The sequence below is a fragment of the Ursus americanus genome, chromosome 2 (assembly GCF_024610735.1).
Source record: "Ursus americanus isolate L20-20 chromosome 2, mUrsAme1.1.p, whole genome shotgun sequence".
In the NCBI taxonomy this organism is placed as follows: domain Eukaryota; kingdom Metazoa; phylum Chordata; class Mammalia; order Carnivora; family Ursidae; genus Ursus; species Ursus americanus.
Genome location: NC_142128.1, coordinates 101505735 through 101525721, shown reverse-complemented (window position 1 = coordinate 101525721; position 19987 = coordinate 101505735). Strand labels below are relative to the sequence as shown.

The following is a 19987-nucleotide window of genomic DNA, read 5'->3' as shown; positions in this document are numbered from 1 at the left end:
GTTTCAGTCAAGCCAAAGACCTCCTTGTATCTTGCCTTCTTTTCAAATTCCCACCAGGGTTTATTGGGTTTTTTTGGTAAGATTTTATTTATTCATTTGAGAGCGAGACAGAGCAGAAGCGGGGGAGGGGCAGAGACAGAGGGAGAAGCAGACTCCCCGCTGAGCTGGGAGCCGGATTTTGGGGGCTCGATCTTAGGACCTGGAGATAAAGAGCCACAGGCAAAGGCTTCACCATCTGAGCCACCCAGGTGCCCCTCCCACCAGGCTTTTTAAGATAACTTCACCATATTTTTATTATTTGACAGAATCGTAAACACTGAAGTTCTACGTGCTTATAAACTTCTTTTAAAGCTACCTCTTCTTAAAGTTAGGCTTCTTTTAAAGTTACTCAGTTGTTTTTCTTAAAGAAATTGAATCTTTTTTTTTTTTTTTTTTACATGAAGCCTGGTGTGTTAATAGAGAAACAAGGAACGAGGATCCTTGGCTTCAGCTGGGCACGAGCCACGGACCCACGGCAGCTCCCGGGTGCTCCCGGCTAAGCCGCTGCCTGACTTTGAGTCTGTGCCTCAGTGTCCTCCTCTGTAAAATGGGGTTTAAAAAATAGGACTAACTTCATGTCATTGCTAGGAGAATTAAGTGAGGTTAATAAAATTAAAGCACCTACTAACAGATCCTAACGTAGTAAGTACTATATGAATATTATTAGTTTTAAATGAACAGAGTATTTATTGAGAAAATTCTATATACGTAGAGTGAGATAGCAAATCGACCATTTGATTTGTGGGTGTTGTCGAATGCACACTTCATTAATAGTTCTCCTTGATCGCCTTTCTTCTGCAGAGGCTGGCTATGTGGCTACCCCCATAGCCATGGTCCAGGCGGCCATGACCCTTCTAAAGGATATCTCTGATCTTCCTAAGACGTGAGTCTGGTTTTCTTCTAATTCAAAGATGTCGTTTTCATCTGTGTTCTATTTTAGCTTATTTTGATTCAGTTTTCAGACATTGGGTCTGCACATAAGCATTTACAGTAGTACCTTTGATCCAAAGATAGAGGTAAATTAAAATTGTGAGGAGGAGACTTAGGTAGGCTGACTTTCGTTCCTTGTAAAAATAGCGCATGGCCGGAGTCAGCCGCTCAGAAAAGGCCCCTGTTGTTACCTAGTGTTACCAGGAGCCCCTCGTCGGCGCTGAGGACACCCAGCCGGCAGTGGGAAGTCCCGATACCGAGTGTGTGCTGATGCCCGGCACCTTGGCGAGAGGCTTGTCAGGTGGACTCTGTTACTGGGGCATTTAGCTGTTACGTAGAAGTTGCTAGCTTCCAGATGAGTCCTGGGCCTGCGGGCTTGGAAACAAATAGATGTAGACATGACCTGAAACAGTATTAAGTAACATAAAAATGGTATAAAGTGAAGCCTCATTAAATTTTTCCAAATAATTCTACAGCTGACCCCCCGTGTAGTCAAACCCCACGTGTAACATTTAACTCCCCCCAAAATTTAATTGCTTACTGTTGACATATATATTATGTACCATATTCTCACAATAAAGTAAGCTAGGGGAAAAACTGCTAGGAAAATCCTAAGAGAAAATACATTTATAGTACTGTAAAAGAATCACATATAAGTGGAGCCATGCAGTTCAAACCCATGTTGTTCAACTGTATACCCTTTGAAAATATTTAGCATTTTATACGTTAGTCATTAGATTTAAAGAAACTTCTTTTTCATCCAGTTTAAGTCTTACTTACGCTTTCGTAATAATTTACTGCCTAAATTTGTTTCACTCAGGGCCTTTTTTATTGTCCTGAATCTGAGGACTGCCTTTACTGACAGCAGCAGTCCCTGAGGTTGATGACCCTCAGTGTCCCCCTCGAACACCGGGCAGTACATGGAGACAGTCGCGCTGGGAGCTGAGCCCTTCTAGATGGGTCTGCTGGGTGCTGGTTTCTTCCTGGCCTGTAGCTCCTTTGCTCATTTGGCTGATCTTAAGAATGGAACCCAAACTAGCCCATGATGGAATGAGGGTTTTCATGAGTTCTCTGATCTGCATGGCTCGACGGCTAGTCCAGCGAATCACAGCCCCGGAGGAGAGGGCTAGAGCTTGCCTTGCACACAGTTTGACCTTGTTCTCATCTTACAGGGGCGGGGTCTTCACCCCTGGAGCAGCCTTCTCCAGAACAAAGTTGATTGACAGACTCCACCAACACGGCATTGAATTTAGTGTCATTAGCAGCTCTGAAGTCTAAACAGTTGAAGAATGACCTGAAGTCATAAAATGCATGAATTAACGGCTTTTTTTAATTTGAAATTTGAAATTCTTCTATATCCTGACTATATGTGAAGAAGATTGTCGGATCTAAAATACATACACATTAAAAGCAGGAAATTGTACTAGCTTACCCTAAATTTCAAATCTTAGCTGATTTTGTGATTTAATTGCTTGTGAGAGAGAACTAATATTTGACTTTTTCATTGAAGAATTCACGGTCAATGTTTAAACATGAGCTGGCAGATCAGAGGGTGGGGTGGGGGGGTCTCCCTCGGTGCTGCTGACAGGCCCCGGATGAGGCGCTCAGGCTGGTGGCCGCGGGAGGCGGTAACTGCCACGCTCCTGGAGCGGGGTCTCACCTTCTGCTAAGTTTCTCGACATACTGTTTGGGCCTTTGCCAAGTGAAACTGCATTTTTTGCTATTTTAGCCTAGTTTTTCACCCATTGACACTAACTGATTTTTAGACTATTACGTAAGTTGAATAATAAAGGGTTGTCACTTGAACAGTGGTTTTGTGTTTGGACCTGCGTATTTGAGTTGGGGTCTGACCTGGGGACTGCTAGTCATTGGACCTGTCATTTCTTTTCTCCGGTTCTGTACCTGCGATTGGTTTTAAAGATTGAGCTGACAAGTTTCTATTGATTTTCACTGCCTGACCAGAAATTTTCTCTAATCTTTTTTTTTTTTTTTTTTTTTTGGTATTTTAACTAGGTTTTCCACTGAAGCCCTAAAATAGGCAAAGGACTTTTCCTTTTGTAGTAAGCTTATAATAAACACATAGTCTTCTGTGCCATTCGCTACATAAAGAGGAGAGCCACTGCCTTTATGAAATTTCTACTCTTCAGTGAGAAGCATGACATAAGAAACTTATTCGTGTGGAGGGACCCTTCTGTGCTGCCTGTACTGCGGGGTCTAACTTGAAGAGGGAGGTTCGTGGTGGTGGTGGTGGTAGGGGTCTCGTCCATTGTCTGCCCTGCCTGGTTGGGAACTAGTCTCAGCTGGGCCCTCGTTGGTGGGCCCTTAGAAAAGTTCTTATCCTCTCTAAAATCAGGAAGGTGTACGGGAGCAACAGATCTCAGGACTAGCCACTCTGCAGAATCCTAACAGTGGGCTGCTGGGGGGCCCCCTGGCAGGAGGTCTGCAGGTCGGAGCTGAGGAATCAGTGGTTTCGATGTGCACTTGGGAGCCCCTGGGTGAGGCTGCATGCTGCGTCCGTGCTTTTCGCAGCTTGGCGGCGTGTGCCGTGGCCAGCTCGAAGGCGGACACTGCCGTGTGGACAACCTGTGCACAAGCGTGTGTCATCCAGGTCTTCATGCTAACCCCCACGACTCCTCTAGCTGCTCCTTCGCACAAGGTACATTTCCTTCTGCAATTATTTCTGCAAACTGTTAGAGAACTTTGAGGCTCAGGCCCAGGGGTAGAAGCCTGTCCTGCTCCCCGGGGCCTCACGGCTGGTCTGCCTCACCGACAGGCTGTCCGGGACTCCAGGGAGCTCCGCAGACCCGGGTCGCTGCCGCCGTCCGCACACCAAGCTCCACACTCGGACTGCAAGCTTTCAGGTCATTTTTTAGTTGGTGTGTGTACACTAGTCCCAAACCTGAGCTGCAGGGAAAACCCAAGCCTCCCAGATAAGCCCCTGGGTCCTGCCATGAAGCAGAGATCACCAGCCAGCTTCCCTGCCTTCCTAGGGAGACTCCTCTTGGAAGCCCTTGCTAGCCTGTCCTGCCAGCTGAGTTTCAGTGTCCTCCTGTCTGATCTCCCTAACATCACACTTCAGGGAGCAAGGACTGGGCTTGTCGCCTCTGTTTCTTCTTCCCCGGTTTCTTATGTAAATCAGCCCCCTGCACCGCTTGGCCCCACCGGCCCCATCCCATCGGCCCCACTGCTGCTCTGCTCAGCGTGCAGAGCCGGTTTGCAGATAAACTCACGGAGGCAGAGTGAGCAGAATATCACATCTGTCCTGAGCAAGGTACAAAATGGGCTTGAAACTGCCATTTGTCTCTAGGTCTGACCCCAAGAAATGGATCAAAACAGCTTTATTTGAACTTTAAACCCTTTACTGTAAAGATAGTGATGCTTCTCAATTGCTTCAGTGTGGTGTGCACTGTTCTAAGTGCTTTGTATTGCTTTATATACTTTTAAAGATTTTATTTGAGAGAGCACAAGCAGGGGGAGGGGCAGAGGGAGAAGCAGAGAGCACGCTGCGGGACTTGATCACAGGAACCTGGGATCCTGGCCCGAGTGGAAGGCAGGCGCTTCCCGACTGAGCCACCCAGGCGCCCCTAATATTCCTTTATGTTCCTTAACCATCCTTAACCAGTTAGTACTGCTACCATTTCCCTATGATAAGGTACCAGAGGCTTAGCGAGGGGAGGGTGCTTGCCACAAACTGCAGTCAGGAAGGGACCGCGGAAGCAGGATGTAGACCCGGACAGTCCAGTCCCAGCACCCAGAGTGCCAGCCATTCCCCTCCCGTATCTCCCGCCAGTCACCTTCCCCCGCCTGTGGATTCATGTGTATGTGATTCGAAATCAAACTGAAGACAGAAGCAGGAGGAGGAGCGGGGAGGGGAGGGCGAGCGCACAGCTCAGCTGAGAGCCGAGTTCATCAAGCCGGGGCTCAGGTGCGCTCGGCGGGCCGGCCCGCACTACTCCGGAGGCAGCAAGCGCGCCCTCTTCTCCTGCACCACACGGCCCACGTCGCTCTTCAGTCGCCACAGGCTGGCTTCCAGCAGCTCCCCGAAGTCCTTTAACCTCTGTGACTGTTGGTGTACAAACGGCCGGAGCATTGCATCGTCTTCCTGAAAATAAAGCAAAGGGGAAAGAAGGACAGTGGCCTCCCGAGGTTAGAGCGGAAATGCGTGCGGGTGAGAGTGGGGTGCTGCGTCCGAGAGCTGCTGGCGGAGGTGGTGAGTCACCCCGGGGCGCACTGGGCCCGGGAAGGTGCTGCTAACAGGGAGACGTGCAAGTGTCTCAGGTCGGGATGATCTACAGTCCTCCAGTACCGGAGAGGTTCTGAGGTCTGCCAAGGACCGTGTGGGCTGGGGGTTCTCCCGTGGGTGGGTGGGGGGTGGGCTGCCGCAACCCCAGCCCCAGGGAAGCAGGTGCCCGAGAAGAGGTTGCAGGGGTGCGGGTGGGCTGGAGGGTGATGGTGCTGAGATGGGACAGGCCCCCAGCCGGCCCGGCGGGGCCTTCGGTTTCCGCTTCCTGGATCCCCATGAAACGGCTGCTCGGGCACCTCGGCCACCTTCCCCAGGGTCTCTCTCTCAAAGGTGGGTGTTGACAGTCTGAATGCTATTCTTTGAGAAGAAATAATACAAACAGGCCGTGGCTTATTTTTAGCTTCGTGTCGAGTGTCTTTCCCCAACCGGCTTTTCTTTTTTATTGTGAGATAAACAAGTCCCTGTAATGTGTTAGAGTGAATACACCTGCTCCAGAAAGAGCTCGGCCTCTCTCCCCCTTCCCGGTCGCACCCCTACCCCGCAGACAAGTGCTAGCCTGACTCACGTAATCATTGACCCGCCACCCGGAATGCAGCCCTAAACAATCTATTTTGCCTGTTTCTTCATTTACGGAATCCTACCGGATGGTAAATTTGGTGACTTGCAGGTCAGCACGGTCCGCGCTGAGACTCGCCGTGTGGCCCGTGGCTAGAGTCTGTTCTCACAGCAGTACGCTGTTCCACGGTATGGAGGGTGCGGCCCTTCACCTGTCTTCGCTGGGTGTGCAGTGGGACATTTCCAGTTTGGGGCTACTTGGTGGGTGGGGGGTAAGAACAGCCAGTGCGCGTCAGCGTGGGTTTCTGCAGAGTTTTCCAGCCGGTTCTTCACTGAACCACAGCACAGGAAATTAGCTGCATGACTGTTTTCTCAATTCTCTCGAGACTGGTGTGTAACGAGAACCATTCTGGACACGTAGGAAGAAATGCATTCACCCCGTACATTGAATGCCTCGAGAGATGGTTCTCAAACTTCAGTTTAAGGCAGAGGCACCTGGAGGGCTGGTTAAAGCACAGACTCCCGGGGCCGCGCAGCAGGGGTCTGGTTTAGGAGGGCCGGCCGGGGCCCTGGGTCTGTCTTTCTAAGACCCCTGATGACTCTGGAGCTGCTGGCCGGGGACCACACTTTGAGAACCTCTGTTTTGGGGCCCTGGGGCTGAATCTTCTGCAGGACAGCCCCTGGAGGGCAGTGGCAGGCTTCTGGGGTACGTGCAGCTTCAACTTTGATAGGGTAAACGGCAAAAAAACGTGTTAAGTGGTTGTTCCGATTTCCATTCCTCCCAGACCGTTGCCACAATTCGGGGCTTTGAGACTTTTACATTTTGCAGTAGGACCGGGTTTATGATACTGTTTCATTATGGTTCCAGGTAGTGTTTCCCAAACTTCTAACGATGTTAAGCACTTTTTCGTATATTTACTGGCTTTTTTGGTGTCTTTTGTGAAGTTCCTGTTTAGGTTTTTCAACCACTTTTTTTTTTCCCTGCTGGGCTATTTCTCTTTTTGATTTGTGTAGTTCCCTACTTTGGATATTAGTTCCCTGTATGTTAAATGTGTTGCAAATAACCCTTCTGAACTTCTTTTGGCTTTTTGGGGTATCTGGACCAGAGTTGACCATTTTAATGTTAGATGCGTCCTTCGGCGTTTGTCCGGCAGCCAGCGGCTTTCCTGTCGTGTCGCCTGTGAGCTCACGGTCACGTCCAGGCTCTTACCGTCTGTGGCTGGGTCCTTAGTTGTCGCCTGAAAGTGATTTCTGGGTATTGTCTTAGGAAAGACTCCAGTTTCGTCTTTGCTTGTATGTATTCTGAATTCCAGCACCGTTTGTTGAAAACTCCCCGCCATGTCCACTGCGGCCCCTCATGGGTCGTCTGTCAAGTCTCTGGTCCTGAGTGACTCTATTTCTGGGCCTTCCATCCTTTTCCTTTGGATACCTTATCTGTTTCTGGGCCGATACGTTACTGTCTGTCCTGGTAGCATTAAAACAGACCTTGGTGGCAAGTGGGGCCAGTCTTCCTACGCCGTTTTTGGGTCTTGGTCTTGTCTTGGCCATTCTCTGCTGTTGCGATTCCATCTAAATTATGGAATCATCCTGTCAGACGCCATTACATGTGATTGGGAATACACGGGGTCTCAGGGAGACGTGACAGATGACAAGAGCAGATCTCCACGCCACGCAGACATGGCACGTTTCATCCTTCCTTTAGATCGTCCTTAACATCTCTCGAGCGGGTTTTAAAATGCTCTCCACAGAAGTCCATAGCTTTATGGGCTTTTTATAACATAGTGTTATATTAGCTGTAGGCCTGAGTCCTTTATATATTTGCCAATATTATAAGTGGAATCTTTTATACAAGGCAGTTCTGTTCGAGACTGTTCTATTCAAATGCAGTTAATTTTTAAATATTGGTTTTCTTTGTAGCACCTTTGCAATTCTATTAGTTTCTGGATTCTTCTGGATTTTTAATTTACATAAACATGTCATCTGGGAATAAAACCAGAGGCAGCCTGGGGTAGTAGGAAGGAATAGAGACCGTGGAGTGCTTCGTGCTGGGTTTGGAGGTTGGGCCCGCTACTTAATTAGGTGTGTATCTTCCCACAAGTGACTTAACCCCTCTGTGCCTTAGACCCATGAACTGTAAAATAAGGCTAATCCTCGTTCCTACTGCATCGGGTTGTTGTAGAATTGAGTTAGTAAGTGTAAAGCGCTAAGTGAATATTGCATAAATATATGCTATAATTCCTATGACGTTTTCCCCCTTCTCAATCTTTCTACCTTGTATTTCTTGCTTTGCGACACTGGCTAGAGCCTCAAGTCCGGTGGCAAACAGACGTAAAGTTTGCTGGCATCTCGGTTTCCTCCTGATGTGAAAGGGAGAGCACTCAGTGATTTGCCACTCAGCCTCATGCTTGCTCTGTGTGTAAGATGGCCTTGACCAAATTAAGGAACGCACGTTTTATTTCTAATATGCTGAGAGTTTTTATCATGGTAAGACGCTGAATTTTACCACATGCTTTTTCTGAATCTATTGATGTAATCATGATTTTTCTCCTAAAGTATCTTATTTGGTTTATAACAACCCAATTTGCATTTCGGGGCTACTCTGTCAATCACAAAGTCAACAGATGTCCGTACCTGGAAGCAGCCAGATGTCCTACTGGAATAAAAAAGCAAGAGCAAAGGTGGCTTCCCAAGAGGGCAGCGGACACACCGTTCAGGCCCCCACCCCAGGCCCCCACCCCTGCTTTTTTTGCTTAAACGCACACACCCCTCCCCAAGCTCAAGCAATGCAATTCCCTCAAATGCCTGAATCGAATGGAGAAAGATTCCTTTTGCTCCCGGGATTCTGGTTACTTACGGGAGGTTTATAATGTCTCAGTGTGAGGAACTGTCCTCTTGCCGCGTTCATGCTTTGGTAGAAGGCCTTCAGAGCTCTGGCCAACTCTCTCTCTGAGCCAGCTCGCTGGGCCGACGTTTGAGGAAGCTCCCTGGCTGCGGGCAGCCGTGTTAGTGGCTGAGTGACCTTCAGGGCATCCGAAAGCTTCTGTGCTGAGGTAGCGAGAAAAGGGAAGTTACTGAACCCTCTGTTCCTCCACGTGTCTATGTATGTATTTTGGTGGCATTCCATGGCAGCATTTATCAGGCACTGACTGAGAAATCTCCTAAGAAATCTTACCCGGCAGAAGGGGGGAAAATTCTGTATTTTCTTTTCTTTACTTTTTTTTTTTTATGAAACAAGATCAAGGCCAATTCATCAAAAAGTAAATTTCTTAGAAATATAAATACACCTCTCAGGTGTAGAAGTTCAGAAAGTCAACAACCAAGACTGGGGTCGCCTCTCACCTTGTTGAGCGGAACCAGCTCTCTGGAGTGAGTGTCTGAGCAGCACATTTTCCTCTCTCAAGGCTCTGTTCACGTTTCTGAGCACTTCCGTCTCCTGTTCTAACTTGAGCAACTTTCCGTAAAGTTCTGATATCTGATTTGAGGTGGTCTACAAAAAACATGTCCGTTTAGCCTTTTGCTGGATTTTTTGTGTACCCTTTGGGACGGGCAATGTTTACTACCAGGGACAACTAGATGGGGGTGGGGGATTGCTGAGCAGAGTTTAAGGCCCTCGAACACAGGAGTAAATCAAGACAACACTTGGTAAGTGAAGGGAACACATGATCCCTGAGCAGCTGTCAGCTGGGATGTCTTCGTCATCTGCCACGTCTATTTGAAGGCTACATAAATGTGCACACCTGGCCTGTGTCCATCACTATGGAGATTTTCTGGGCGTCCACCATGATGTGGCCTTCACTTGTGACCATGAGGTCCGGCTGAGAGCAGCTCAGTTGGGCGCAGCCTTCTGCAATGTGGGGGAGACACCATCAAGGCCAGAAACCTCTCGCCGTCTGCCCCCGTGTCTCATGAAGAGATTTAAACCATGTAATCACTGGGACCCAGGGACCCTGGAGAAGATGGCTCTTGGCTGTTAAGACCCTGACCCCCTCCCTCCTCCTCCCTCCCTCGGCAGCCCTAGATACACTGACGTGATAGCCGATGGGAGGATGCCTCATGCCACAGAGGAAGTAGACAGGGTACCTTGAAGACCCCATAAATCGACAACGAGGGCATTTGTTTGTAAATAATTCAGAAACTCCTGAGATGCATTTAAGGCTGTAAATTGGACAGTTTCTTCTATTTGGGGATTCACAATTTTCCATACAGGCTTGGTGTAGAAAGTGCTTGAAAGATCATAAATTCTGTACCTGAGCAAAGAACAGAAAACACAATTTAAAACCAGAAGGGACGCATTTCTAAGGCAAAGGATAGCTGAGCCCCAGAGCGACGGCCTGCATTGGTCAGTGGGTGCGAGACGGTGAGTGGTCGCTTCTCGTGCCTGCCGCCCCCAGCGCCCCGGATGCTTCCTGTGAGACGCGTCACTGCATGGACACATTATGTCTAACAAAAAGGAAATGGAGAAACACTTCGATACATACTTTCTGCTTCAAAAATCTAAGAGTTAATTTTCCATGTGAGGTGGTGGTTTGGCTTCTGTCCTTCAAAGTTTCCCTTTATCGCTTAAAATCTTTTTAGCCTAATTAAGCCTGTCTGGTGCTTCTGCCATATTGCGATACAGTCCTTTCGTTCCCAACTCAAAACTGTTCCATGTAGATAATACAGCTTTACTGGATATCCTATCAGATCATTAAAATTTCTGACTGCTGCTTCGGTCACCCGTCTAAGCTCAGCACACACGACTTCGAGTCCAGCAACCGAGAAGAAGGTGGGGCTTCCGTTAAACAGATGGGGAAATACTCGTGTTGGGGTTGAGCAAGCGGAGACTTCAGAGAATTTCACCATACACTGATTTTTGAAACTTGAGGAAAGCCTCCCTCCCACCAGGGCCCACAGGGGGGTGGTGTGTGCCCACAGCTCCGTGGGGCAGGCTGGTACCCCATCTGAATGCCCCGCTCTGCGCCTTCCTTGAGCCACTTGATGCCGAGGCATTGCACGAGGCCAATCTGGAAATCCATCCTCTTGCCCAGCAGCTCCGAAGGGTCAATAACCACATCGTCCTCACCGCATGCTCTGCAAACACAGGAGGAGAACATGGACCACAGGTTAGCTGGGGCCCGAACAAGTTAGGATTGTGTTGTCAAAGGGGATTATTGAGACTTCTCAAGAGATGGCCAGCTTCTCTGAAGAAAAGACAGGGGATGTGACCAGCTGTGGAATTCGCTCATTCAAGAGACATTCAAGGAGCTCACAAGCTTCTCGAGGAGGAGACAGCGATATAACCACTTCATGCAATAAATGAGCGAGCACTGGAGACCTAGTTAGGCTCCCAGTGGGAGAGAGAGGCTGCTACCCAGGGAGAGCCTGCTGGCCACCCAGACGCAGCCTCTCAAAGTGCCATTTTTCTTGATGAACTTTTCACAGTCCAGAGTCAACCCCAGGCCCACAAAGTTGCAAACCAATTTGGACTGCTTTCCGACAGGGGCCGTCTCTCACATCAACCTTCCATCAAGCTCCAAAGACCAAAGTCTAGAAACTAGAATGCTGCCTTATTAACTTGCCACAAGAGATCAACCACCCGGCAGCCCAGAAGCCCAAGGTGGCCCAGCGACAGGAAAGTTTCAGAGAGTCCCAACAAAGACAGTCGATGGTCAGCTTGGTCCCTGGGTCACAAGACCTTGCAGGCCTCTTGCCCCCTTCCTGAGCCTGTTGCCTCTTCAGAAAGACAAAAAGGCTGCTGTGGGTACCCAAGGGGACTGAGCCTCCAGACCAGAGGCCCTGCCTGCCCACCCACCTCTTTGCTTAGGCTTGCTAAGAGACTTGGGCTTTTGTGAAAACTGCCCGAAGTGCCTACGGCCTGAAGAGAGAAACAGAGGAGGCTCCCCGGAAGGAGGTGGAGAGGGCACACAGCAGAGTTAAAGCAAAGCCCATCCCCATAGAAGGCCGGATAACCACCCAGAATGAGGCCAGGTTGGGGAACAAAGGCACCTCAGTCTCTACCTTGAGAAAAGAAACCAAAACAATGACCAGACCCTATACCCAGGCTGGAGAAGGGATGAGCTGGAAAACCAGCTTTCTGTTTCCAGCTCTAGGGCAGCCTCACCAGGCTCTGGAACATTCCAGGTCAGCCGATTTGGCCGCCATGGCAAAAACCCAATTTGATGAGGCCAAATCCTGACTGAATGAGCTCCTCTTGGCAGAAAGCTGACCACCTCCTGCAGGAGAACTCAGGCACGCGAAGAGCTTCCTACTGGCAGACCAAGGAGACACGCACTGTCCTGCCGGCGAGCAGGGCGCCACGTGGATGTGCAGCATGGCCTCCTCCAGCCCGTCGCAGTTGAGGAACTCCACCTGCTCCTCGAGCTTCATGCAGTAGGCAAGGGGCTGGAGCCAGACGTGAGCTGAGCCCAGGTGGACCACCTCGACGGGATCCCAGAAAGGGTCATCTTCCTGAGCCACACGGACGTCTTCCCCCTCTAGAAAGCGCTGGTAAAGTTCCTCCATTAGGAATTTCCTATTGATAAACTTGGCTTTTGACCAGATCCACACCTGGAAACACAAAGGGGGGTCACCGGTGTCTGACTTCACCTGCTGGGGGGTCGTTCCCCTGGTTTTTCCCAGCATGCTCCCTCACATAGACTGGGCTTGGGGTACCAGGACCACAGCACCCTCTCATCAGACTTCGTCCACATTCATTCCTGACCCATCACTTCAGCACTCTTCCTTGCGCTGCTGGAGCTTAACACCTCAGAGGAGATGATGAGGGGTTTATACAACAAGAGAAATGGAGGTTTGAGGCTCATGGTACATGGAAGAATGGCCCTCGGAGATATCCAGTCCCAGTTTCTAGAACCTGTGCATATGTTATCTCATGTGGCAAAGCGAGGTAGTTGCAGGTGGAATCAAGTTTGCTTATCGGCTGACCTTAAACTAGGGAGACACACTTGCGTTATCCACGTGAGCCCCATGTAATCACACGGACCTTAAATGTGGAAGGAGGCGGCAGAAGACACGACTGGAGAGATGGTGGGCGAAGCCGGGTCAGGGAGATGCCACATGGCTGACTTGGGAAATGGAGCATGATGGCCATGAGCCTGGGAAAAGGGGGGCCTCTAGAAGATTGAAGAAGTGAAGAAACTGATTGCCCCTCGAGCCTCCAGAAAGCAAAATAGCTCTGTCTGCTCCTTGCTTTTCACGCAGGGAGCCTGGGCTGGGCCTCCAGGCCACAGAACTGTAATGTGATAATCACGTGAGCTCACACCCCCGTGAGAGCCTGCCACTGTCTGTCCCCTCCCTGAGTGAAGGACATGGCTGCCGAGAGCGAGGACAGAAGCATGAGCTGCAGAGGGTGGGGGCCTGCAAGTGAGATGGAACATTCTGGACCATAAATGTCATATCAGAAGTGGTGACCAGGTAAACCGAGCAACTCCTTCTCCGAACAACTTGAAAACAACACAAGAAATAGATCCATCATTCTCTCTCTGAGTGTTACATGTCTTCAAAAAATAAAAGAACACCCTCCAGACACTGAAGAGACTTCTTTCTTTTCTTGTCTACCTCGAGCACACCGGGGCACAGCCCTGTCCTCCAAGCGTCCCTGCGAATGTGGCCGCCACAAGCACCTTGGGGACAGAGCACAGTGCAAGTTCCAGCAAGTGTGGGCTTTTTCAAGGCATTTAGGCTAAAGAACTAAGATCATGGGAACCCAGATCATCAGTCCTTACAAGGGGGCCCATCGGGTTTCTACAGAAGCCAGCCGATGCTCTCCCCCAGGACACGCTTAAGCATAAGATGTAAAAACACCACCTTGCCTTCTATTTCTGACCAGGGCAGCCTGTGGGATTCAGGGTAACTTCTGCTAAAAATAGAAGAAGATGAATGAAGTATTTTCAAATCACCTTAAACCATAATAAGCACTAACAACGAAACACAGAATCACATGAAATACAGCTTTTAAAAATTAAAGATGTCCTTAGAACAAGGTCTGCAAGACAGCAGGGAACTGCCAAGCCCAACTTGGGGGGTGTGCCTGGCCCCAGAGAGGCCTGTGGAACATCGGATGACCAAAGCTTCTCTGTCCTCGTGGCACCTTCCAGAAAACACAAAAACAAAAGCACAATCACACACACACCGAGGCTTCAGCTCCAAAGGCCTCGCAGAAGTCCAGGGTGGGAGTCTCACACCGAGACCCCCAAGAGCACACTGGGGTGTGCAGTGAGCCAGCGTCAAGCCTGCTGCTCTGAACTGAATGTTAGGTCTCTCCAAATCCATATGTTGAAACTGCACCCCTGACGTGAGGCAATGGGGAAGCGGAGCCTGTGGGAGGTGACCGGCTCGTGAGGGTGCAGCCCTCATGAATGGAGTTAGCGCCCTTACGAAGGGGACCCCAGCACCCTCCCAGGCCCCTGACGCCACACAAGGACCCAGCGAGAAGGTGGCCCTCACCAGATAGCAAATCTGCCTGCGCCATAAGCTTGGGTTTCCAGAGCTCTGAGAAATAAAGGTTTGTTGCTCGAGCCTCCCAGGCAGTGGGGGATTTTGCTACAGTGACGTGAGGGAACAGGGACCCATCTCCCCTCTCTCCTCACCCCAGGAGATACAGAGGAGGGCCCCGTGGCGCTGGTCGGAGGAAGAGACAGGAACAGGAACCTGTCTCGGAAGGTCGGACTCCAGACTGGCCTGGCTCAGGTGTGCTCCTGGGGCCCTATCAGCCTGGGGACCCCTTCAACTCAGGCTGTGACCTTGTGACCCCAGCACCTGGCAGGAAACACTCGCTCAGGCCCCTGAGCTGACAGTGAGTGTGGACGTATCCATTGATAGCTTTTTTCCCTGTGCCTGTTGCATTTCACAATTTTAAGATCTCAACAACTTTGGGGGAGTTAGCAGAAGTGAGAAACCCAGAGAACGGTCAGCTCGTTGCTTGGTAGAGCAGATCGTCCAATGATGGACAGTCCCCAACTCTGTGGATTTGGGAGACAGCAGCACACCCAGAGGTCCCTGGAGAATTTGGGGCTCATCTCGGGCTAAGGAGCGCACGTCGGGCTGGGGCCAGAGGTCCGGGGGTTGCTCCAAAGGCAAAAATATGTAAGGGACACAAAAGAGCACCCCAGTCTTTTCTGTTGGGCAGAGGGAAAGGCAAGGGGTCTTGGGTACCTGAAGGGGACTGTCCTGCCAGTGAGCAAAGGCAAACATGGGAATGGATCAACCCTGACCTTTTCTGGAATCTAAACAGGATGCAGATTTTCTCATTGCTCCAGACAGGCACGTCTCTGTCTCAATCGCACACAGACACCAACCATCAGTCGGATAAACTCTCAGGCTCCCTTCTGGTACTCAAGCCTTCAAGTCATGTTAAAAATAGGGCGCCTGGGTGGCTCAGTCGTTGAAGCGTCTGCCTTCGGCTCAGGTCATGATCCTAAGGTCCTGGGATTGAGCCCCATGTTGGGCTCCCTGCTCAGCAAGGAGTCTGCTTCTCTGTCTCCCTCTGCCTGTCACTCCCCCTGCTTGTTCTCTCTCTCTCTCTCACGCTTTCCCTCTCAAATAAATAAATAAAAATTGAAAAAAAATAGAAAGCACTCAGTGCTGGTGGTTGGGACGATCCCAGGACTTGGTGCCGTGTGGGAGAGAGGCCCAGGAGGGAAACACAGAGGAGGGGTCTTCTGTCCCGAGTCCCAGCTCACACTCGGAACACATAGTGCCCCTTCACTGGGTCTCCACAGGCCGTAGGGGTCGAACTGACCTCTGTCCCTGGGAGAGCACCTCAGAAACCCCATCCCTGCAAGTGTCCTCACCTCGTGGGTCCTTTGGTGGGTCACCTTCACCATGACCTCTTTCTGTAGATCGTAGCCCCTGGAGTCTGAAGATGCTAAATTCTTCACCTTCAATTCCATTCTGAGTCCCTGGTAAGAGAAACACTTTGCCCTAAGTCACCCCGCATTTATCAGCCCGCACCATCCCTGCCCTGTCTTTCCCGTTCTCTGACACTCCCCAAGTGTGTAAGTCTCTTGCAAGTTTCCTGAGGATTGGGATCCTGTGTCACTGGGGTGGGGGGGGGGCAGCCCCCGCTCAGGTCCGCTCTGTGGCATAGAAGACTTCGGGGTGCTGGACCCAGAGAAACCCCTCTGGAGGGCAATCTGGGATGGGCTGGTTTGGCAGACAAGCATTGGTCTGGGGTTCTGGGGTCCATGGCGGCCTCGGTGGCCAGACGTGGAAGGAATGGTGGGACTGGTGAGTTCTGGGTGTTGATGTGGGTTCTGTCACTGGCTCACGGTGAGGTCCCAGGTCCTGACCTCTCCAGGCCCCCGTGTCCCCGACCATACCACGAAGCCAGCTGGGGTAGTGGCGTGACGGGCCATGGATCCTGTTCTCCGGGGCCCTTCCTGGACCTGACGCTGTACCACCTTCTAGCTCTTACCTTCTCCAGCTCTTCGCCCATTTGATTCGCTTCCGCCACCAGTGGCATCAGTTTGACGTAGTCCTGGAACACGGCCAGCACACTGGGGTCTGCGCTCCCGTCCCCGCGGCCCATGGCCCCTAGGAAGACAGCGCTGGCCACAGTTCTGGACACTTGTCAGCCGTGAGGGAATTCACATGCTTACTCATTGGTTCGTTCGATTGTTCATCAAATGTCTGCATTTAAAAATTGCAAGCTTGTAATTTTAAAAAAACTCCAAAAAACCAGGGGCGCCTGGGTGGCTCAGTTGGTTAGACGTCTGCCTTCTGCTCAGGTCATGGTCCCCCGGTCCTGAGATTGAGTCCCGCATCAGGCTCCCTGCTCAGCGGGGAGTCTGTTCCTCCCTCTCCCTCTGCCCCTCTCCCCACTCATGCCTGCGTGCGCTCTCTCTCTCAAATAAATGAAATCTAAAAAGCAAACAAAGTGCGGAGAAAAACCACCACCTGGCTTTCTCTTAAATAGCTATTCATCTCGGGGCGCCTGGGTGGCACAGCGGTTAAACGTCTGCCTTCAGCTCAGGGCGTGATCCCGGCGTTGTGGGATCGAGCCCCACATCAGGCTCTTCCACTATGAGCCTGCTTCTTCCTCTCCCACTCCCCCTGCTTGTGTTCCCTCTCTCGCTGGCTGTCTCTATCTCTGTCGAATAAATAAATAAAATCTTAAAAAAAAAAATAGCTATTCATCTCAACCCATGAATCTCGGCAGTGTCACGACGGGAAGCTTCCTGCCTCTGGCTCCCATTCGTGGTCTCAGGGTCCTTGACCAAAGTGACTGTACAATGTCCCAGCAGGAGGGTGGGGAGCGTAAAACATGGTTGTCTAGATGGAGGTCTGGGGATTCCTCTTGAAGCTGTAGCTGGCACAGCAGTAACCTGTTCTTCGTTCTCTTCCTTGGGCGGCTTGTAGCCGGGGGTCATGGAGATGGTGGGACAGCCAGTCCCCCTGACATACCCGGCTTGGGCTGCCTTGTGTCAGGGCCTCTCAACTCTTTAGGGATTTCCTGCCCGTGGGTTCGCACCAAGCCCTGCGGCCCTGAGGTCTGGCTCCCCAGAACTGTCCCCTGGCGGACTTGTTGGGGACCCACAGTCTCCATAGATGCCCAGTCTAGGGCTTGCTACACCCTGTTGCGCCGCTAGCCCTGGGCTGGGGGAGCAGGTGCGCGCACGTAAATGGGGTATGGGGGCTTGGTACAGCAGAGCCTTGTTTGTTTGGGTCAGGGACTGCAGTGGGAAGGGAGTAAGGAGGTGAATTTCACATCCATTTATTTTGCTAAAATTCAGAGGAAAAAACGCTGGTGGAGGGAAAAGGGCGAGACTGTTTTGCACTCACGTGGGTGTATCCCAGTGCCCTCCACCCCTGGTTTGCGGGCAAGTGCAGGCAAGCTTGTGTGCTCCAGGAAAGGGTCGGCCCTGGCATGTCTGAGCCTCTCCTCTACCCGGGCGCCCAGCACAGTGTGAAGCTCTCCGTACAGTGCCAGCTCGCCCACCCCCCGGGCCTGGTTGTGGGAGAGAGCGGGAAGGTGTTTTACAGCCTCCCTGAGCTAAGGAAGGACAGTATCAGAGCTCTGAATGCTCTTGACTTGGAGGAATCCCAGCTTGTTGCTGGGGAGAGGGGGGTGGGGTGGAAGGCAGGTTGAGAGCAGAAGAAACATCTCAGACTCAGAAACCCAGGGCTGGATTTTCTCTAGGCCAGGGTCTGGACTCTGTCCATCATGGTCTCTGCAGCCATCCGTCCAGGCTCGCACTGGGTCTCTCTAGCTATTGGGCTGTAGACCAGAAGGCCACTGGGTGGGGCTAGGAGGTGAGTGGGGAGCTCACATCCCAGTCTGCCCTCCCCTGGGGAGGGACCTGATGCCTGGGGCATGATGCTTCTGGGGTGGCAGTGTTCCCAAACAGAAAAGAGCAGGGAGGTGCCCGCATCTGGGCCCTTGGCCACCCACACGTGCATGACTAAGCTTCTGTGTGGGGACTGATTTGGGTCGTGTCCTTCATCCTTCATGCAACAGATACTCCCCGAGGGCCCTCTGGAGATTAGCAGGGTCCCCAGGGCGTAGAACTGAATCTAGCACATAGTAGGAGCTCAGCTAACACTTACTAAAGTAAGGAAGAGGTAAGTGAATGGATGAACAAAAGAAAAATGCCGGTTAGAGCTGATATTCTCACGTGGATAAATAGATAATAGTCCAGTAAAGCAATAAGTAAAATTTTAAATGTGATCAACGTTTGGAAAGAAATAGTTACATAAGAGTAACTAGATGAGACCAAGAAAGGGGAAGATCTATCTGATGAGGTAAGATTTGAGCTGAGAATTGAAAGCTGAGAATGAGTCGAAGAGGCAAAGAAGAACAAGCAGGAAGTGCAAAGGCCCTGAGGCAGAACAGGGTTTGGTGCATGCTCCAGGAGCAGCAAGGAGAGCAGTAAGTTGCAAAGTGAGGTAAGGAGAGAGTGGTGTGAGACGAGGCCGTGATGGATCATATAGGGCCTTCAAGGCCATGGTAAGGAGTGCGGATTTTATTCTTACACTGAGAAGTCGGATATTTTTCAGCCCAAGAGTATCAGTGGCTTGCACAGAAAAGGCGGCGCAAGCAGATGAAGGGAAGGTGAAGCGGCTTGTGAAGTGAGAGAAGGGAGGAGGCTTAGGTTTGGGGCTTGAGCAGTTCACCGAGTGGTAAAACCTCGCTATGAAAACAGGGTGCAGTGAGTGATTGAGACGTCTGTGGGACACGCAGGCAGAGCTATCGAGAAGGCAGCTGGATGAAGATACCAAGTAGAGAGCGAGTAGGTAGCAGGAAACAGAGTTGCTGAGGCTCGTTTGCGTAAGATGGCGCCGAGCACCGCTGAGGTCAGATGAGGACCTGGGGGAGCACCCATCTGGAGAAGAGCCCCAAGGTCCAAGCTCAACATGGCTCAATGCGTGGGTGTGGGAGAACCAGCTTGGAAGGAAACCAAGAGAGCGTATTGTTCCAAGAGGAAAATATTCCACATGGGAGAGAGTACTCAGTGGTGTAAAATATGGCCAAGACCTCAGTGAGATGGGTGTGGACGGGTGCCTACTGATCTAGAACACAGAGTACACTGTGTCGAGGAATGGTCGGGACAGAGGCCAGCCCGGAGGAGGCCAGGGCGTGCCTGGGAGATGAGAAAGTGGGAATAGCTTATTAGTTTTCTCTCAAAGGAAACAAAAAGCAATATGGCAGTAGCCAAAGGGGAATGTGGGTCAAGGTAGGGCTTTGCTTATTTTTATGATGGAAGATAGTGGACCGTGTTTGTGTGATGGGAACGACCCATAGAGACCATTTGATGGTGCAGTGGAGGGCACTCTGCAGGGACAAATGCTTAAGAAGGTGCTGGGGTAGGGCTGCGCCTGGGTGGCTCAGTTGGCGAAGTGTCTGCTTCGGTTCAGGTCATGATCCCAGGATCCTGGGATCAAGTCCCATGTCGGGCTCCCTGCTCAGCAGGGAGTCTGCTTCTCCGTCTCCCTCTGCTCCGGGGGATGGAATCCAGAGGACAGATAGAGAAAAATGGGATATAGATATTATATTAAAAGTTTTCCCCGCCAAGGAAAAACTAGACTAACCACTGGGGCATTGAACTAGAATTGGAGGTTATCACTAGGAACTATGGTTTTGTGGATGCAGACAAAGCTATCCGTATGTGCGTGGGAGCTGTGCATCTGACCCCAGAGATGTGTCCATTTATCAGTACAGCGGCCTGCACACCTAGCCCCAGATCTGGATTTAGAGATGCCGTTCTCGACCGAAAGGAATCAGGA

The 19987-nt window shown here is 50.9% G+C and overlaps 2 protein-coding genes across 3 annotated transcripts in view; one reads left to right on the top strand and one right to left on the bottom strand.

The window, feature by feature from the left end:
- The window catches only part of SCCPDH (saccharopine dehydrogenase (putative)), a 36269-nt gene extending 33494 nt beyond the window's left edge, over positions 1-2775 (top strand). For both annotated transcript variants that reach the window (XM_045796443.2, XM_045796436.2), the window contains 2 exons: positions 841-922; positions 2142-2775. In XM_045796443.2, coding sequence (XP_045652399.2) covers positions 841-922; positions 2142-2247 — 188 coding nt within the window. In that variant the 3' untranslated portion in view covers positions 2248-2775. The remainder of the gene's footprint in view (positions 1-840; positions 923-2141) is intronic.
- A 2125-nt stretch (positions 2776-4900) lies between these two features.
- LOC123791548 (kinesin-like protein KIF28) overlaps positions 4901-19987 on the bottom strand; it is a 67120-nt gene continuing 52033 nt past the window's right edge. The window contains exons 15-23 of the mRNA XM_045796427.2: positions 16179-16297; positions 15556-15663; positions 12039-12313; positions 10703-10837; positions 9848-10014; positions 9505-9611; positions 9107-9254; positions 8622-8812; positions 4901-5071 (exon numbers count right to left, since the gene is read on the bottom strand). Of these exons, the coding sequence (XP_045652383.2) occupies positions 4919-5071; positions 8622-8812; positions 9107-9254; positions 9505-9611; positions 9848-10014; positions 10703-10837; positions 12039-12313; positions 15556-15663; positions 16179-16297 (1403 nt within the window). The 3' untranslated portion in view covers positions 4901-4918. The remainder of the gene's footprint in view (positions 5072-8621; positions 8813-9106; positions 9255-9504; positions 9612-9847; positions 10015-10702; positions 10838-12038; positions 12314-15555; positions 15664-16178; positions 16298-19987) is intronic.